The sequence below is a fragment of the Cynocephalus volans genome, chromosome 8 (assembly GCF_027409185.1).
Source record: "Cynocephalus volans isolate mCynVol1 chromosome 8, mCynVol1.pri, whole genome shotgun sequence".
NCBI lineage: Eukaryota > Metazoa > Chordata > Mammalia > Dermoptera > Cynocephalidae > Cynocephalus > Cynocephalus volans.
The window spans coordinates 6,480,046-6,501,488 of NC_084467.1; the positions used below are offsets into that span (position 1 = coordinate 6,480,046).

Below are 21,443 nucleotides of genomic sequence, written 5' to 3' on the forward strand. Positions count from 1 at the left end.
CCTATGAAAGTCTCACGCAAAGAAACACCATTTTGGAGAAAATAGTTTTCCAGTCCTTGTCAGGATCTGACCTGGGCTTCCCAATGAACAGCTCAAAGCAGACCGCACAGTTAAAAGAGATCATCAAGTACTGTAGTTACCAGTAAGGCCAAGAATAGAACACAGGTCTGCTGACCCTCACTCCTATGTCCAATCAGGCGTGTTCTTTTGGATGCTGACACCCTTCTGACGTTTCAAGTCATTTGAGAATAGCAAAGAAATTAGTTAATAATTCTGGTAGATAGAAGAGAATATGGAAAGTACCTAGATTAGAGAGATTTGCTATTAAAGGGGGCTGACCATAAGAAGACTTCTACTGAGGAAGTTTTGAACCAAGAACAGTGGTACCTGCAAATTTTCTCATCTTCTGTGGCAAAAAATGAAAAATAACCTTTGCCCTCTGCTCCCTGTGGGTTGTGAATGATTAGCTTGGCTACACTGATAACTAAGGAAAATACAAGATGAGTGCCTCTCCCAGCTGATTAGAACACTTACAGACTTACCCTACTACCAAACTCCTCCAATGCAATGCTAAATCAGCAGGACACTATGAATGTTAAGGAAATGTCAGCCACAATAAATCCTCCACTGCTGCAAAAAACTCTTCCATTAGTTCCAATGATGGTACCCTGATGAAGACATTGGAAACAGGAAGACTGCTGGATGCCAAAGAAAAAGGAAGGAGAGGAAACTCAGGGCTGGGAAACAGTGACCACAGTGCAGTGATGGAAAAAGGTCTCAGGAAAGAGGTGCCTGGAAAAAGCAACCAGAGAACCAGCTCAAAAGGCTGGTGTACTGAGAACTTCTCTATGGGAGAGAAAAGGCTATTTACTGAGTCAGACATCATCAATATGAAGAAGGGACAACCAAGAGCAAGAAGAAAAACATTAGAAGAGCCTGTCCTAGGTACTCAGATCTGTTTCCAGTAGGGAGATAAAACTCTAGATAAAATTGTCTGGCATTTCCAAATGCTAGATAGTAGATTTTAGACTTACTGCTTAACCTTGCTATTATAAGTTTATTTTTTAAAACAGAAAGATAAAATAATTGTCAAGAGATTTCTTGTATTAAATTCTTTATGGTTTGCAACTTTTAGCAGAGTATAGGGACAGACAAAACTTGAGTTGAGAGGTTACAATCTGGCCAATCACATCTTTAGAACAAATCTACTCATTGATCTCTCTCTTTTTCACTCAGCAAAGTCGAAATTCCTACACTTGGGTAAAGGCATTTTAATTTTTAAAAGTACATATTAAACTTCCAATATCCGAAATCACCAGAAAACTTAAAAGTATTCACTTCACTGTTCCTCACTGAATACCTCTTTCCAACTTTTTCTGGAGAATACAAGAAATAAGTTGATTATATAGATTGGTTCCATAATACATTTCAGCTTAATATTTACAAATAGTTTTTAAAAAACCATTCTCAATGATCCATCCCACCATATTTAGGTACATAATAATTATTATAAATTTAATCTAATTATCATTGATTGATGCAAAACCATCAATTTATACTTGGAATCTCAAAACCCTTCTTTCACATTGTGAGTCATCACCGTTCCTAAGTGTCTAGACACCACGATCCCTATGCTGAAGCTGCCGCACACCCCCACCCGCAAAAGTAAAAGTGTCCAGAAAAAAAGTTCATTAAAAAAAAAAAAAGAGAGAGAGAGAGGTAACACCAAGGTCACGGGTTCGGATCCCCTTATCAGCCAGCCACCAAAAAAATTAAAAAATAAAATAAGAGAATCAAAACTAAATTAAATAAGAGGAAATCAGTAATTAACTCAATTAAAAACAAAACAAACAAAAACTGAAAATCCCCCCACGCACTTTTATAATGGATATTCATCTATCTCCACACCTCCATTCCCTAAAAAAGCAGCTCCATGTCTAGGCAGATTAAATATTGATCATCCCTGTTCCCCAAGGTCCTGACGAGCACTCTGGTTACTGGGTTCTGTTTCAGCCTCAGACACTGAAGTGCCTGGTCCTGCTCCAACCCCAGTCTCCCCTATTCCTTGTCCTAGCGAGAAGGATCCACCTCAATACCACCTGTTAGAAGACCGGGTGGGCAGACAATTACAGGTAAATGATTCCACATTCCTTCTTAGCACTCTCTTCATATAACTTCACTCTGAAGTTTCCTCAGCAAACTCTCCTATCTCGAGTTTACCAGGGGTATTTGTAAAATCTGACCCCTAGCTTTGTGAAATACCAAAGGAACTTTTTAAAAACTCCAGTTAAGGAATTTATAAAAACCCTGTGTCTCTCTCTGTCTAAGGAAAAGTGCAAACTTTTAGGGCTGGAATATTAAAGAGTTAAAACTACTCTTCAAAACATAGCAACATTAAATTAAAGGAAAAAATCCCAACAGAATTCAAAGTACACTGAGCTACAAACCTCTTAATTCTGTTGTTTGGTTTGATGACTTTTGTCAATCACCAAATCCAAACTAGTGATAAATGACATTTTCTATTTCAGCTGCTGTATTTAAAATTAGATGTGTATTTAAAATTAGATGTTAACTCTCCTACAATCCTCCCTGCCCCCAACTAACCCTCTGTTCCCAAAGACCTTTCTATTCTTACAGTTACAACAGAAGTCCATGCTCCACAGGGGAGTAAACATAATCTGTCACTTTACTATCTAAAACACCAGCTAAAATGAAAAGTCAAGGAAGTAAAGCGAATAGAATTCTAGAGGCCAGCCTGAGTTTGAGCACAGCACAGGGTTAAAGGAAACCATTTCATAAGATCAAATGCAGAGAAGCAGCAGGAGCAAAGAGGAAAAAATCAAGTTACATAAAGTCCAATTGTACTCACTGTTTCCTTATTGGGAAGCAGCTCCTTTCTGATTCTGAAGAAGTTCTTGCCGTACTGCCTGAGTCCCTTAACGAAGCGTTTCTGTGATAAAAAGAAACAACAAATGGAATATAAAAACCAAAAACAAAACAGGATGTCAGCAAACCAAAGATATCTGCAATCAGCAGAATAACAACCACAAAAAAAAAGTCTCGGCTAGGGAATATTGGCTAGACCGGGAGAGTGTTTCAGCAGCACAGCTGGGATCCACAGGCCAGGGCTCCCGACAGCCTTCATTAGAACCCCAATCCTACACACCAGACAGGGCAGCGCGTTTAAGAGAAGGCCATCCTGTGTCTGAAGCTAAGAAGCAATTTGTCCCCTCTGCCACCAGACACAGCACGAAATAAACAACAAATATGCTCCCAGTTTGAGTAAAACAGCACCCCACTGCTTTCCACCTGAGAACGCAGCTTCCCAGAAGTGTCGAGCAGAAAGGGGAAACAGAAACAAACCTGGTGGCTCTTCTCCAGAAAGGCACCCTAGAGGGTTAAAAGGCTCCTTTCCTTAATCCAAGGAATGCACCAGGAAGGCACCGGAAGGCACCGATATCGCGGAAGCCCGCTGAGAGCCCGAATCCCAGCTGGTCTGCCCCACCATCTCCGTCATTAAAAGCCACCCCAAGCCACCAAATAAAGAATAACCAGCACCCCTTCCTTCCTCCCGACGCCCCTTACCACCCCCTTCCATTTTCGTAGCGGTCTCAGACTCGTCCCCAAGCCCAGCCCGGAGACTTTCACTTTGTCCCATTCCTCCCGATCAGCCCCTCCCCGATCTGTGGGTGGCAGCTCCGGGCCCCCACCTCAGGGCTCTAAGCCCGGTCCCGCGAGGCCGACCCTGGCAGCCACAGGTAAGCGCACGGGGTCCCAGGCGGCGAGAGGCCGCCGCCTGTCACTCGGCTCTGGCTCCACAAAGCGCAGGGTGGAGGCGGCCGCGGGCAGCTCGGCGTGTGACCGCGGCGGGGCCGCGCGGCGCGGGGCGCGGGGGGCGCGGGGCTGGGGCTGCCGCCGCCGGGGGAGGAGGCTGGAGTGCGGCGCGCAGAGCCTGGCGCGGCCGCGGGCGGCTGCAAAAGGCGGCCTGGATCGTCGCGCCGTCCTCCTGCCTGCTCGCCCGCGCGCCTGGGCCCCGCGCTCCGGCCCCGCCACGCCCCTGGTCCGACCCCTGCTCCGCGGCCAGAGCCTCCCGGGCCACTGGCAGTAGTATCTGTGTCCTCCTTCCAAACAGGAGTACACCAAGGCAGCAAAGCACAGAAACTGCCTCCCTACGGGGGCCAGTGCGGGGAGAAGGCGCCCGCGGGGCTGGGGTTCTTCCCAGGCCACTGGGTTTCCAGCCCACGCTCTGGGCAGACAGGGTCGCGGCAGCGTCCGAGCCGCACGCCCACCGCCCCCGCCCCGGCTGCGAAACTGGGGGCTGCCCGGACGCCCTTGCGGTCCCTTCCAGCTCGAGATCGTGGGCGGCGGCTCCCGCCCGGCCCAGGCATTAGCCTGCACTTTGCAGGGCCCGATTTCACAACTAAATCACCGCAGAAGCTTCCCAGCCAATAAATCACCTGCCCACCGCATAGAGGGTCCCTCCCTCTCCCCATGTTTGAGAACTCCCGGGCAAATTCAGTGAAGGGCCAGACTTGGCCTGCAAAACCGATCTGTGACCTACTCCAGTCCTGGAGTCTTTGCGTTTTCAGATTTCACCCCTTGCTAAGATGTGACTCATCATTGTCAATTTTCAATATAATTCATATAATTCGAAGGAAAAATCTGTCAAGGCAAAAGAAAGGAGCAAGCTTTCCTCTAGTCTGAAGAAGAGTGACCTTTGTTACTTGATGAAAGTATGGTTCACATGATCAACAGGCATCCTGGGCTGTGTGCACACAGCATCTCCGCCGGAGCTAGGGCAAGGAAAGAGAGGGCCCTACCCTCAAGGAGCTCCAGTCTGGGAGAGAGGCAGACAGGTAAACAGATCAATCTTTGGGCCTGTAAGAAAAGCAGCAGAGGAACAAAGGGTGAAGGGTGGAGCCAGAAGGAGGAAGCAACTTACTCTGCTTGCTGATGTCTTAGAGGAAGTGATAAGAAAGATCATGAGCCTGCCAGGTGGGCTCCAGCACAGCTTCAAGTCAGCCAAGAAGGGCATATGGAACATTCTGGGAACTGCAGGGAGGACAGGGCGTGCAGAATGGAGTGCCAGTAGATAAGACTGAAGAAGCAAGTGAGATCAGGTTGCAGAAAGCCTTTCAGGCCAAACTGAAGAATTATGGTTCTACCTGTAGGCCAGCAGAGATAATGAAGTGGGAGCTTTCCATGAAAACACTGGATAAGGACCGCTCCAGTGGCATGTGTGGCCTAAGCATGGTTTAGGGACAGACCAGTTAAAGAGACTAGTGACACAGCCCAGGTGTGAGATGAGGAGGGCCTGAAATACTGGCACATTCAACTTCAGTCATCAGAATTCCTGATTCTTTATTTATTTATTTATTTTAAGTATTAAGTATTTACTGAACACCTAGCACTGGCAGGGATTTAAAAAAAAAAAAAATAGAGGTGGCCATGGACCTTTATTAAGTGGTGATTCATTTTTATCAGGTAAGATAATATGTGTGAAGTCATTACAGAACTCTGTGACATTATTCAGCCAAGCATAAAACTGAGGCACACCTTATTAGTGCAGCAAGGAAGTCAAGAAGAGGGATGGACTGGCATGGCCTGTAGTAGTTCAGAATGCCTTCACCAAAGCAGGGAGACATGGGCCACATCATGAAGAATGGACAGCATTTGCTGGGGGATGGGGGAGGGTTGGAGGTTCTCTCCATGAAGGACAGAGGTGGAGAATGGGGGGGTGGGTTGAGGTTGGCAATCTGGTGTCCGATGGTTGAATGACAGTACCATGCAATCTAAACATGGGCTTGATGGCAAGCAACACACACCAGGCTCCCTGGAAAGAGGCCCACAGAGTGAAGGCAGCATGTAACAAAGGCTGATTGTGGAACCTCAGAGTAATGTGGTAGAGATAAACAAACTTGAATTCAGATCCTGTTTTTTCCATTTATTATGAGGTAATCCTCTGAACATTATCCATTCAACTAATAATAATTAAGTACCATATGTAAAATCCTCACAACCTAAGAAGGAAGTACTATTACTATCCCCATTTTACAGACAAGGAAGCTGAGGCACAGATGGTTAATTAACCATATCAAGGTGACCAAACTCCTCAAAGGTAATGCCAAAATTCAAACCCGGCCTCCAAAATGCATTCGCTTCACTGACACACTCTATAAAATGCAGATAAGAGTCTACAATGGTAACTATTTTCTGGCACGGTACCATCATCTGTGACTCTGCACTTTGCTGTTGGACCCAGCATCAAATCACTAAGTCCTCAGTATTTTTCCTAAGAAAAGTCTCCCAATGTCCTCCTTTCTTGCCCATTCTAGTGCTAGTCCCAGGCCAGGCCTTTAACCCTCTTTCCTAATAACTAGCCTGTTAATCCATCTCCCCCATCCAGCCATATATAAGCCTCTTCCAAGGAACTTGTCAAAATCACAGGTCTCATCATGAGTCCCACACTATCTTGCCCCCATCCCATACCTAAGAAGAGCACTTTGACCTCTCTCCAGGATGGTGTTTACACCCCTTAGCCCTTAACTCAAGACCCTTCAGGATCCTATCCCTGCCCACCTTTCCAGCCAGATGTCCACTAATGCCAGCTGGCCCATACTGGAACCTCTGTCTGAACTCCAGAGTCTGGGTAAGATACCTCCAGGTTCACCTCAAACCCAAGCTCCCACTCTCCCACTCCAAAATGAAACTTTCCTGGCCATTCCCTCCCATTCGCTTATTTATTTGTATAAGGCCTCATTTACCCATAGAGCCTATAAACTCTGAAAAGACAGGAATTAGTATATCTTACACTATTTTGCCTCCCTAAAGCACAGTCAGTTGGTGCTCAGCAAGTTTGTTTTTCTTTTGGTGGTTGGCCAGCACAGGGATCTGAGCCCTTAACCTTGGTGTTACAGGGCAGTAACTCTAACCAGCTGAGCTAACTGGCCAGCCCCCTCGGCAAGTTTTTGATATATAAGTGAAACAAACCATGGAGGGCCTGGGCTAGCATGGTCACAGTGGAAACAGACTGTTAAAAGCTGAAGGGTCCATTTTGAACTCTGATAACAGAGTTGACCTCTTGTCTCCATGACACCAAACTCTCCTGGTTTTCCTCACACCACTTAGCCTAATTCTGTACTCAACCTCTAAATGCTGGAGTCTCTCCAAAGCTTTGTTCTAGGCTTTCTGCTCTCCAAACTCCCTCCCACTATGAACTCAACTGTTCTTCTGGCTCTAAATATCATCCAAGATTCTCACTAGTATTCATATATTTCTTTCTCTTTTTTTTTTTTCTCTTTTTTTTGCAGCTGGCCAGTAAGGGGATCCAAACTTGACCTTAGTGTTACCAGCACTTCACTCTCCTAACTGAGCTAAGCAAGCCAGCCACTCACTAGTATTTCTAAGGCTAAACCTATGTCCAACCCTTCCGGAAACATTCACTTTAATGTCTCATAGGCATCTTAACTACTTCCAGAAATATGAATTTAACACCTGGTAGTGAACACAGACCTACCACAGCCGTCAATGTAGATCAATGACTATGGTATCAACTGCAAAGCACCCTTGGCTCCACTTTTTAAAAAAAAGGGAAGTAAAAGCTTCATGTGGCCTGCACTGTTACTTCTCTATGGAAAGCCACAAGGCCTCAAAATCGGCAAAACATCTGCTTCTCAGACACCAGCCTTTACCTTGTGGTTTACCAGAAATGTAAAGTAGCCTTGAAAATCGAAACAAAGACAACCCACTTGGAGCAATGATTGGAATAGGTCAATATATAAAATAGGTTTCTGAGGTGGTAATCTCCTTTCCATCTTAATTCATCTCTCTTCAAATGAAGACCTTGAAGTTTTTAAGACTTTAATAATTAACATTATTGACTTATAAATAGATAGGCACTATAAGCCTCTAAATGAAAGTTCATGGACATAGTCTGTTTCTTAACAGTCTTCCAGTAGTTGAGTTGAAATTCAGTATTTCTACTGCTAAAATGCAAGGCCTTGTGAATTATTTCTATATCCACTAGCTTTTCTGTCCCTGACAGTGTGTAGATATTAGAATATCAGGATGCCAGGGGTGAAGGAGAAAGAAGGATGTGTTCATTTAAAAGGTGGCGAATAACCCTGGCTTGGTCGCCTCTGCCAGAGTTGAGCAGCCCTGCTTTGCATGCTCGCCAGGCCTGCAGCCTGCCCACTCTGAGACACATGAACCAAAGGTCTTGGGATGTTGGCACTTATTTCTTTGGTGCTGTTCATGTCCAAACAACCCGAATGTGATCCTTGGGAACACGAAACAAGACCTTTTCTATTTCTGTATCTCCATAGCCAGGTGAGATCCAAATATAAATGTATATTTATTTATAGCAAGAAAATTGTTCTTCATTTTTACAACTTAGTCTATGATTGTGCTCCAATTTTTAGACAAATTGCTATAGTTTCCCATTATTTAGCTGAGACTTCATATCACCATTAGAAGTCACTACCCATAAGTTCCTAGTAGCGAAAATTTAACTCCTGGTTTTAAAAAAGTGAATTACCTGAACTTAGTACTACTAATTTGGGTTTTAATAGAATCTGGAAAGCTCTAGTTCTCATTTTTGGTAGACTGGAAAGAACATGAGGTTCAAACCCAGAAGTCCTGGGGTCTAGTCTGCTCCTCTGTTCCATAAATTTTTATTTTCTTTTTCTTTGTGGCTGGCTGGTACAGGGATCTGAAACCTTGACCTTGAGGTTACACCACCATGCTCTAACCAACTGAGCTAACTAGCCAGCTCCATAAAGGAAATTTTGACATGGCTATTTAGACACAGCCACTTTTCAAATAGGAGGAATTAAATTAATCAGGTCAAAATGCAGTAACATTATCTCTTACTAAAAATTAACGTGTTCAAAAGCTCCTCATGCTATTGCTGAGTCATTCCCCTGCACAAGTCAGAGGCCCCCAGGCCCTGTGCCTGTGGGCGATGAATGCCTCACAGGCCTACCAAGATGCTGACCTCTCCCTTCTCCCTTCTCCACCCCTGGGATGGCAGGTGGTCCTAGGGCAAGCAGCTTTACTGTCAAACCTACTGATCAGTACAAATACCATCAGTTTTTATATGTGTCATGATATGAAAATGTTAGGAAGTGCCACCCCGTACAACAGTAAGGACAGATAACACTGAGTACTAGGCACTGTCTTACGGAATCTACATGCACTGACTTGTTTAATCATCACAACAATCTTATGAAGCAGGTACTAGTACTATCTTCATTTTATAGAAGGGAAAGCTAACCATATGTCACCACATCCTTGAACCAGAGTAGGAAGGTCAAGGGTGACCAGAGTAAATAACTGGGAAGCCTCAGGACTGGGGTGGGGCCTAGTAATGGAGTCAAGGGTACAGATCAGGAATGCAATGGGGTGACTGTTGCTGTGTCTGCACTTCAAGATATTAAATGTTTGGGCCGAGCCCGTGGCGCACTCGGGAGAGTGTGGCGCTGGGAGCACGGCGACGCTCCCGCCGCGGGTTCGGATCCTATATAAGACTGGCCGGTGCACTCACTGGCTGAGTGCCGGTCACGAAAAAAAAAAAAGACAAAAAAAAAAAAAAAAAAGATATTAAATGTTTAAAAAAAAAATCTATAAATGGACAAATGAAGGCCATATTCTCATAACAATTTATTCTTGTCTCAATTTGCTTATCATTTAAATTGGCTACCTAACTCAAAAAAATTATTCTGAATATCAAATTGGATAGCAGACATAAGAGTTCTGGGCTGACAGTAACTCCTTCAGAGGGTAAGGGGTACGTTATGCCCCTTGTCCACATGTGAAACTCCCAACATGGCTCATCCTGGCATGACCTTACGTGCTGGAGCTGACCCTGTCTGCAGCAGGAAGAGAGCAGAAGAGAGGGGCTAAGCTACAAAAACAGCTGAAAGACACCTCTGCATTAACCCCTGGCTGAGAGCTTTCAAAATTACCTCCCTCTAGTGAATTTTAACTAGTATATCACAGTCAGAAACTCACCATGACTTCTGAAAAGCTATGTCTACTCAGTCCTCTTACATAACTGTTTGGAAAACACTGTAGGTAGTAAAATGATTCCCACTGTGAAAATGGCTCTTTCTTCTCTACCCTGTTTTCTGCACAGAATTTTATGTTAATAACTTACTAGTTCTCAGGGGACTGAAGAGCAGGCAGATCTACAAGTAATCAAGCTACAGCGCCCCCCAATAGAGACACAAAAGCGTAAACCCCTGTAAGCCAGGTAGTGAGCAAGAACAGATCAAAGGTGAAGGCACAGGGCAGCAGCAGAAAATCAAAGATGTGTCCTAAATGTGGTCCTATGCTAATGAAGGGGTAGGATGAAAAAAGAGAATAGTGATGCTAGGCAGAAGAAATAAAAGCCTTTCCAAACATTTGTATTACATGATGCCTACTTGTTCATCAGTGGCTCTTACTGACAGATCACTGGATGAGAATCTATTGCATTTTACCCATAGTCCTATTTGTTGTAGATTCTCATCACCCCATATCTAAAATACATTTCCTTCCAGAGATTTACTGTTGATACTGCTTTAAGACATCACTTGGTTTTGGTCTTAAATATTTAACACATTTATAAAAGGGTGACTTGAGTAAGGCACTACTTTTTCAATAAATAGCCCCTGTATTAGTCTGTTTTCGGTTGCTATAACAGAAATACCTGAGACTGGGTAATTTATAAGGAAAAGAGGTTTATTTGGCTTATGATTCTGAGACAGCTGCATCTGGCATGGGCCTCAGGATGCTTCTACTCATGGTGGAAAGTGGCAGGCAGCCGTATAAGCAGATCACATGGCAAGAAGAAAGCGAGGGGGGGGAACAGGAGAGAGAGGGAAAGAGGTGGGGAGAGAGAGAGAGAGGGAGGAGGTGCCAGGGTCCTTTAAACAATCAGCTCTTGCGGGAACTAATAGAGCGAGAACTCACTCACTACCCCTCCTCCCCCAAGGAGAGCATTAATCCATTCATGAGGGATCTACCTCCATGACTCAATCAGTTTCCAATGCTGACACATTGGAGATCAAATTTCCACCTGAGCTTTGGAGGAGACAACACATCCAAACTCCATCAGCCCCCAAACCAACTGGCCTGGAGGAGACCTGCCAGCAAACCATGGTGGGCATTTCGAAATTTTCTGGTATGTTGCTCTTGATTTCTGACTCCACTTTAAAAACATTTTGCACTTACTAATGTTATTCCATGATAGCTGGTTAATAGTTTAATTAAACTAGTTAGAGTTTAAAGACACCAAACAGATAATAATTTTAAATAACATCACATTTTTATTGATGATTCTCAAATCTCTCCCTAGATCTGACAATTTACCCTATAGCTCAGACTTAAACCTACACTTTCTAGAGTAATGTCCTGCATAGTCTCAGGACATCACAATCTCAACGTGGACGATGGTGGGCCCTAGGCCACATCTTACTCAAAGCAGCCCAGTCGTGGACCCAGAGAGGTGACTAAAGTATTTCAGTGTTTCTCAAATTCCCAGGCCCAAGTGGTTCCCTCAGGCCTCTGTGCAGAGTGGTAGCAGTGGTGGTAGTAACATGAGTATGTCTTATACCCTCTCCAAGAGAAGTGTTACTGGACCCATTCTACAGATGAAGAAACTGAAGCTTGGGGAAATTAAATATCCTGCCCCAACCCATAACTAATCACCATCAGGGCCAGGATTCAAGTCCAGGTCTATAACAACAAAAGCCATACCAATGATAATAGAGCTGTGCCTAACACAATGAACGTGAGCTGCTAAGTGCTTTCACATGTTAACCCATTCCATGAAACATTCACATATGCCCTGGGGGTGACCCAGTGATACACCTCCAGGAATCACTTCCTCTTCCAAAACAGTCACTGAGATGCAGGCCTACCACCCTCACCATACTGTTGGCACAAGTAAGACTTCTTCCTGTGTTCATTTCCTGTATGTAAGATTCCCCAGTACAGCCCACCCCATCCTCTCCATCCCCTTTATCTAAGAAAGTTTCACCTCAACTTGCTGAATTCTTGTAAAGTATATTCACCTGGAAAATCCATTAGGTACTAAATCCTCCCATAAATATCCCATTCATCTTACAGCCTTAATGGCCCAATGTCTGCACCTTAGTTATTTCTAGGACTTTCAGTCCACCCTGTGGATACATAGCCCCAATGTCCCGTCCTCACCATTTCCCCATCAGAATCTGTCATAGGATTAGGTCCCTGTACACTAAATTTCCATCTACAATTTCTCCATTAACCTCATAGACCTAACACCTCAAATCTCAGCTTCTTTCTCACCAAGCTAGTTTCCCTCACCACACCCTCTGGATTAATTCTTCATGGACTTTCTGGTTTGACACACTCCTTTCTGTTTTTGTGGGGTCTCTGCTGATTGCAGGACCACATCATTCCACTCAGTGTCTCTCCATACCCCTCCCCCCAATATCCCAATTCTGGGTGTTCTGTATATTAAAGTGTCCTCTTATTTGAAGACCTGCAGTGACTCCCAGCAGGACTATTGTGCTGGTGGTTAACAGCTTCCATAGCTGGGTTTCCAGTTTCCTGTTCAACCTTGCTGTTAAAGTGCTTACTGCAGCACCTCCATCCTAATCCCCTTCTCTGGGTTTTTGCCAATGCCTTTCTCTCTTACCCAATCTAGAATGTCCCTTCTTCTCCCCTTTGCTTAGTCAAATACATCATTTCAACTAATATTTACCAAGCACTAATTGCAGTGAACTCACTGGGCTAGGAGTGTAGTGCGAGGCACTGTGTGAGGGGCGATCCAATCTAAATTCCACCCCCGCCACAGAGTCCACTCTGTTCTCTCTCCCTTCTCTGGACAACCTGTGTTTAGTATTAGAATTATTAAGCACTCTTGCCATTGAAATGTCTACGGATCTCCCACCAAATCATGGATTCCTTTCCAGCAAAAGCTGAATATTCCATGTCTTTTATAATCCTCAGCGTGCCTAGCAAATTGTAACCAAGCAATATTCTACCTGTTGGATGGCTGAGTGGATGTTGTTTTTGGTCCTAGAGTTTTCCTCAAAACATGTTTGGTGGGATGGAAACACAATATTTAATCAATTGTTAGAATTATGTTTCTTTTTTCCAGGAAGGATGGAGAAGTAAATGAGAATTCAAAATAGGATTAACTGCTTGGAATCTAGATGCAGAAAACATTCTTTTGCATCTGCTCGTATCAGAGGAATTAAAGGGTGCTATACTTCTTTAAAAAAAAAAAACAAACTTTAAATTTTATATACAGGTATACACACATAAACTTTTGAAGCAAAAGCACTTGTCAGAGATTGTATTCTGTATATCTGTGTTAAAAAATTTTCCCACAAGACAACTTAGCTTAGAGTGCATGGTTCTGCCACTAAATAACTACATGCCTTGTACTGGTCACCAGCCCTCTCTCAGGGCTTCCACATTCCCAGTGTGAGATGGGTGTCTGGCCTCACTACCTTTACAACCTCAATTTCTACAGCTCTAGTTCTGCAATAGTGGGGCAACAGGGAGGCGGGGTGGCTAAGTCCTACATAGAAACAAGAGGACAAGTAAACTATTCCAAAAAGAAATCCTGTTATGCATGACTTGTTTTGTCAACTGTCTTAGATACATTTAATATTAAATAAATCCTAATTTTGGCAAAAAAGACCTGTTTCCTGGCCTAGTCCCAAAGGAGTTTATGGTACTTCCAATAGAAGCCCAAATCCAAGCCCCCTGGGTAACAGTCTGTCCATTTCTAAAAAAAATTCTGAAATACAAGGAATCATTCGAGACTACTATAAACAACTATATGCCAAGAAGTTTGAAAATCTGGAGGAAATGGATAAATTTCTGGACACACACAAGCTCCCAAAACTGAGCCATGAAGACGTAGAAAATTTGAACAGACCAATAACAATAAAGGAGATTGAAGCTGTTATCAGAAGGCTCCCAACAAAGAAAAGCCCAGGACCAGATGGATTCACAGCAGAATTTTACCAAACATTCAAAGAGGAATTGACACCGATTCTTTACAAACTATTCCAAAAGATTGAAACAGATGCAAATCTCCGAAACTCATTCTATGAAGCAAACATCATCCTGATACCAAAACCAGGTAAAGATATAACCAAAAAAGAAAACTACAGGCCGATATCCTTGATGAATATAGATGCAAAAATCCTCAATAAAATACTAGCAAACAAAATACAGCAACACATACGTAAAATTATTCACCACGATCAAGTGAGACTCATCCCAGGGATGCAAGGTTGGTTCAACATACGCAAATCAATAAATGTGATACACCATATTAATAAACTCAAACACAAGGACCATATGTTCATCTCTATAGATGCTGAAAAAGCATTTGATAAAACTCAACACTCATTCATGACAAAGTCTCTCTATAAGTTAGGTATAGAAGGAAAGTATCTCAACATAATCAAAGCCATATATGATAAACCCACTGCCAATATCATCCTGAATGGGGAAAAGCTGAAAGCTTTTCCTTTAAGAACAGGAACTAGACAAGGATGCCCACTCTCACCACTCCTATTCAACATAGTGTTGGAAGTACTAGCCAGAGCAATCAGAGAAGAGAAGGAAATAAAGGGCATCCAGATTGGAAAAGATGAAGTCAAACTGTCCCTGTTTGCAGATGACATGATCCTATATATCAAACAGCCTAAAGCCTCTACAAAAAAACTCTTGGAATTGATAAATGATTTCAGCACAGTAGCAGGATGCAAAATCAACACACAAAAATCAGTAGCATTTCTATGCTCCAATAGTGAACATGCAGAAAGAGAAATCAAGAAAGCCTGCCCATTTACAATAGCCACCAAAAAAATAAAATACTTAGGAATTGAGTTAACCAAGGATGTGAAAAATTTCTATAATGAGAACTACAAACCATTGCTGAGAGAAATTAGAGAGGATACAAGAAGATGGAAAGACATCCCATGCTCTTGGATTGGAAGAATCAACATAGTGAAAATGTCCATACTACCCAAAGCGATATACAAATTTAATGCAATCCCCATCAAAATTCCAATGACATTTTTCTCAGAAATGGAAAGAACTACCCAGACATTTATTTGGAATAACAAAAGACCCATGCATAGCCAAAGCAACGCTGAGCAAAAAAAAATAAAGCTGGAGGCATTACACTACCTGACTTTAAACTATACTACAAAACTATTACTACCATAATAACCAAAACAATATGGTACTGGCATAAAAACAGACACACTGATCAATGGAATAGAATAGAGAATCCAGAAATCAACCCACACACCTACAGCCATCTGGTCTTTGACAAAGGCACCAAGCCTATACACTGGGGAAGAGACTGTCTCTTTAGCAAATGGTGCTGGGAGAACTGGATATCAATAGGCAGGAGAATGAAACTAGACCCTTACCTTTCACCATACACTAAACTCAACTCAAAATGGATTAAAGAATTAAATATACACCCTGAAACAATAAAACTTCTTAAAGATAACACAGGAGAGACCCTTCAGGAAATAGGACTGGACACAGACTTCATGAATATGACACCAAAAGCACAGGCAACCAAAGGAAAAATAAACAAACGGGATTATATCAAACTAAAGAGCTTCTGCACAGCAAAAGAAACAATTAACAGAGTTAAAACACAACCAACAGAGTGGGAGAAAATATTTGCAAAATATGCATCTGACAAAGGATTAATATCCAGAATATACAAGGAACTCAAACAACTTGACAAGAAAAAAACAAGCAACCCAATTAAAAATGCGCAAAAGAGCTAAATAGGCATTTCTCTAAGGAAGATATACAAATGGCCAACAGACATATGAAAAAATGCTCAACATCACTCAGCATCCGGGAAATGCAAATCAAAACTACACTGAGATACCATCTCACCCCAGTTAGGATGGCTAAAATCCAAAAGACTCTGAATGATAAATGCTGGTGAGGTTGAGGAGAAAAAGGAACTCTCATACATTGTTGGTGGGACTGCAAAATGGTGCAGCCTCTATGGAAAATGGTATGGAGGTTCCTCAAACAATTGCAGATAGATCTACCATATGACCCAGCTATCCCACTGCTGGGAATATACCCAGAGGAATGGAAATCATCAAGTCAAAGGTATACCTGTTCCCCAATGTTCATTGCAGCACTCTTTACAATAGCCAAGAGTTGGAACCAGCCCAAATGTCCATCATCGGATGAGTGGATACGGAAAATGTGGTACATCTACACAATGGAATACTACTCAGCTATAAAAACGAATGAAATACTGCCACTTGCAACAATATGGATGGACCTTGAGAGAATTATATTAAGTGAAACAAGTCAGGCACAGAAAGAGAAAGCCCACATGTTCTCACTTATTGGTGGGAGCTAAAAATAAATAATTAAATTCACACACACATACACACACACACACACACAAAAAAAAACCGGGGGGTGGGGGGAGAAGATATAACAACTACAATTCCTTGAAGTTGATAGGACAAGCAAACAGAAAGGACATTGTTGGGTGAGAGGAGGGAGAGGGAGGAGGGAGGGGGGTTTCAGTAAAGGGCCACAATAATCAACCACATTGTATATCGACAAAATAAAATTAAGAAAAATAAATAAATAAATAAGTAAACAAACAAACAAATACATAAAAAATAAAAAAAGTCCTCTCTAGGGTCAGATATGGCAGCTGTTTAGCTGTCACAGAGGAATAATACCAAAGTATTTTTTTGTTTCCTATCCTCTCCTTCCTAATCTTCCAAATGCCAAAGAGCATGAGAACGAGAATGGGGGAAGGTAAATCTAGTATGATCCTGCCTGATTCTTCTATGCTCTTCAATTCATGAGTATCATGATTATGGACAGCTCCTGGTTTAAATCATTGTTTTATTTTCCCTCTGGTTACGATTAACCATAGAAACATAACACAAAGGGGGTCTGAGGCCAGCAGCCTCTAATCGCCCCCGGCCGTGCCTCCCCCCCTCCCCCAGTGGCTGACTCCTCTGATGATGTGCCCAGAAATATCTAGAAAATCTGGGAAGCTTTCAACTCAACATTCAATCCCCACCACCCCTGTAATATCAGTAGAATTAGGGAATGTTTGAGCTCGATGGAAATTTTACAGTATCTAGGCTGGTCTAAAATCCCTTTGTACAGATGAGGACCATACATTATTTAAAACAAAACAAAACAACAAATTATAACACACATACCCACAAAATCTTTATTATTTGTGACAAACTGTATTTTCTAGAGGTGGCCACTGCAATACAGATTCCATCCCCCATGCTGCTCTTACATTATGATGACAATACTCCTCTATTGACAGGAGAGTCTCTGTTCCCTCCTCTTGAGCCTGGGGGAACCTTGTAAACTGTCTTGACCAATAAATGAGACAGAAGTGATACTGGGTGACTTCTGAGGCTACATCATAAAAGGCAACACAACTTCTGGTTGGCTCTCCCTATCCGGACATATGCCTTTGGAGTCCTGAGCTGCCTGCCAGCTTAAGAAGTCCAGCTACCCCCAAAGGTACCATGCTGGAGAGACCAGTAAGGATAGAGAAATGTCTCAGGAGCCCCAGCTGTTCTAGCTGCCAGCCATTGGAGTCTTCCTAGCCCAGGTGAAAAGCCTTCATGATGCCTCCAACCCCACATACCATCTGACTGCAAAATCATCAAAGTCTCCCCAGTCAGAAACACACAGCCCAGCCATTCCTAAATTCTTGTTCCACAAAAACTGTGAGAGATAATAAAGGATCATTGTTGGGGTAATTTTTATCGTTAGGGGTAATCTGTTATGCAGAAATAGGAAACTAATACAAGATGCATTAATAAAACCACTGAAAACTAATGTCAATGTTAGTCAACTATTAATTTAAACAAACCAATGAGCAACCTTATGATTACACTTCCTCAGACAATTTGCATGTCCTCTACAACCTCACTCTGCTTTAACACTTAGCTCTTACACCATATATGATACGGTATAAAATAATGTTACTGAATATATGAAAGAAGGGGCTTTGTTTTGTTCACTATTATATCCCCAGCACCTAGACCAGCACTTGACAACATACAGCAGGTGATCAACAATCATTGGTTGAATGCATACAGGAATGAATCTGGAGGTGATCTGTCTTAGTCTTCTCACAGGCTATCTGACCTCTTATCATCTGCCTTCCAGCGTGTCCTAATATCTCCTAATGTGTATTCACTGTTAAGTTTCTAACTCTCTACTACCAACAAAACAAAACCATTAGATACCCTACTTTCTTCTCAGTTCAAACTACAAGTCCCACTAGAGGAACCAACTCATCCCCTCCATAATGCCAGCTCAGCACCCAGAGTAAAGCCAACGGGTTTCCTTTTCAACACACCTGTGTGCTAAAAACCCTTCCCAGGTGGTCTCAAATATCAAAAGTTACTACATTTTTCATTCAAAGACAACATGCCCAATGGGAAAATGACCTGATGTTGTATGGTTCAAATAGCAAAGGCCATTGAGCCATCCTATACACTTCTGTCAATGTCCCTCTGAGTTTAGACGATTACATTGAGTACACTGAAGTCCTTTCATTATTGCAAGCCCAACAAAAAGTACTGTCACTAGATGAATATCAGAAAACATTCTTCAATGCACTTTCAAGTCAAATAAGAACTGGCTAGTTAAACAGCAGCATTAGCAGATGTAGAAATTCTGCCAGCTAAATACCTCTTGCCAATTATAGCTACACAACTACACCCAAATTAAAAATAACCCAACACTAATAACAGAACCCAAATGGGCAATGGAGGCTCCTCTCTCTGCACTATCAATCTAGAGTCCCCACTTAACTTGTAAATGCCCCTGTAAAGTGGCTCATAAATAGATCGTTAAAAAGTTCACCTTTCCTTTATATAGTAGATCTCAGAACAGGAGGGAAGAGAAACAAGCTAAAAAAAGAAATGTGGCTTGTCTATAAGTTGCAAGGGAACAAAGAAGTAGAAATCTTTAGAGAGGAAGCCTTTAGCAAAAATTGTAATTGAAAGACTCTAGATCAGTGGTTGCCCAATAGAAGAGAAGATGAGAAAAATTCCAGCCAAATACGTGAGTTTTAATTTTCTAGTGGCCATTTTTTTTAAAAAAAGGTCAAATTAATTTTACTATTTAACTCAGCATATCCAAATATCACCATTTCAACATGTAAACAATGTAAAAGTTACTAATGAAATATTTTACATACTTTTTCCTACTCCATCTTTGAAACTCAGTGTGTATTTTACACTGACAGCATACCTCTCTCTGGACTAGCACACATCAGGTGGTCAACAGCCACATGTGACAGTGGCTACCATAATGGAAAGCACAGGTCTACAATAATCCTCACTTCTTTTTTTTTGTAAAACATTAAAACACCAAAAGCACTGAAAATTTTCTATTAGGGAAGGAAAATAGTTATGTTATTAGAATTATGGATAATTATATGATATCATATATTCCTAAAATAAATAAAATCATATACTCCTGGTATTTCAAATTAAGTAAAACCTGTCTTCCAGAATGGAGCCAACCAATTCCAGAAGTTGTCATGATCTGCCCTACTTCCCAAACTGAAACTGAGGCCCTGATACTCACCAGGGGCTCGCTTCAGCTCCTGCCAAAGAAGGGGCTCCTGGACTTTGTTCCCCCTTCATGACAACATGATATGGGCCTGGGATCCTCATTTAACTTTTGTTCATTTAAAGAATCATCTCCAAAATGGGAGGAAAATCAATTATCTCCTTAGGAAATGCAGCACATGGTAGAGGTGGGGGGAGTATTTCATTTACAAAAGCCAAACCTCAGTCACAAGGCAGATCCCTGTCTAACTAGCGGTCATTGTTTTCTTTCTATCGTAGGCACCCTGTTTGGTCTCACGGGTCCCTATGCAGGATGGCCATTACGTTCAAGAGAGTCCCTCAAGGGAGGATCCCCAGATCAGGGGCTGGTAATGGGCCCCACAGCAAGGCTGCTCTGTTGGCTTTTGTTTGGAACAATAGCACTCCCATGATACCTCACTGTTGCTGAAAATATTGGTATTAAGGGAGCACGAACACAGCTGTGTGTAAATTACACACACACTTTAGATCTGTATATTTATAAGGTATACAAACATACTAATAGCACATTTACATACACAGTTGGATACATTGGGCTGCATGCAGAGTGGAATCTGAGTTCCAAAGTATTTCCTTAAAATTTTACAAAAAGAAATGCTCAGGTTGCTGCTCAGTCAGGCTGAGACTCTTCTGCCCTGCCCCACCTCCATGCAGAACGCCCCCAGAAACAGATTCCTCTTCATTCCCATTTGCAATATAGGAGAAATGCTTTAGGACTTTATGAAGGAGAAAGCTCAAAAAGAGCTGTTAGATTTCACTTTTATAGGAAAAATAAAATGACACAGAATAATTTTCACAGTAAAAAGGTTATAATTATAAATTGGGGGGGGCGGCAAGAGAAGACAGTGTGTGCAGAAGCAAAAAGTGGGAAGAGTAGGAGACTTCATAATGAACAAACTCTCATCTCCACATACCTATGAAGACGAAGACCTACTAAAATACCTGTTAAAACGGCACAGAGTAAGGCAGCGTCTTTGGATTTTTTGTTTTTTAAATGTTCTAACAGACTTTATTTTTTAGAGCAGTTTTAGGTTCACAGCGAAATTGAGCAGAAGGTACAGGGAGTTCCCGTATATCCAGGCCTTTGGATTTTTTCAGCTGACTTTGAAAAATAGGGGAGAAGAGAAATAAGAATTTTATGCTCACTTCATTAAATCAAGAACACAGACAGGAATCAAGAAAGCTGTGCTCTGGTTCTATGCCTGATTCCATCCAAGGCCTCACAGTTGACCTCTGTCAAGCCATTAGCATTTCCTGGGCCTGAGTTTCTCATGGAAAGGAGGCATCCCAAGTAACCCAGTTTACCACAGAAAGTACTCGCTTTTAAAATGTTGAATGCTCTAGCAAAATAGTTACAGAAAAAAAAAAAAGGAAGCAATCCAACTTAGTAAAGATATTAACCTCTATGACACATAACAACCTCACTATAGGCCCTGATTTTATTCTTAAACATTTTTGAAACAAAACCCTCCAATTGATATTCTCTCTCTTTTATTTTTTTTCTTGATGTTATTTCTATAAACTCCTGGTTTAAAAAAATAAAGAAGGAAAAAAGGTCCATTTCTGTGCTTGGGTTTACTGTGCTTACAGTTCCAGCAATAAATCACCTTCCAATCTGGGCTTGGAAAAGCACTGGCCACGGTTTGATTGTTCCAGCCCCAGGTTGCCAGGCAACCAACACAAGGGGGAAGTCTGAGGACCGCTGACAGATAGCAGAGTGGCTGAAACAACAGACTTCTCTCTGTCAAAAATGTGTATCAGAGAGCCACTTGCCCAACTCTGCTC

At 42.3% G+C, this 21,443-nt stretch overlaps 1 protein-coding gene across 4 annotated transcripts in view; it reads right to left on the reverse strand.

Annotated features, from left to right (window-relative positions):
* Positions 1-21,443, reverse strand: part of RERE (arginine-glutamic acid dipeptide repeats) — a 397,225-nt gene that overhangs the window by 57,432 nt on the left and 318,350 nt on the right. For all 4 annotated transcript variants that reach the window (XM_063107115.1, XM_063107114.1, XM_063107116.1 and 1 more), the window contains one exon: positions 2,870-2,950. In XM_063107115.1, the coding sequence (XP_062963185.1) occupies positions 2,870-2,950 (81 nt within the window). The remainder of the gene's footprint in view (positions 1-2,869; positions 2,951-21,443) is intronic.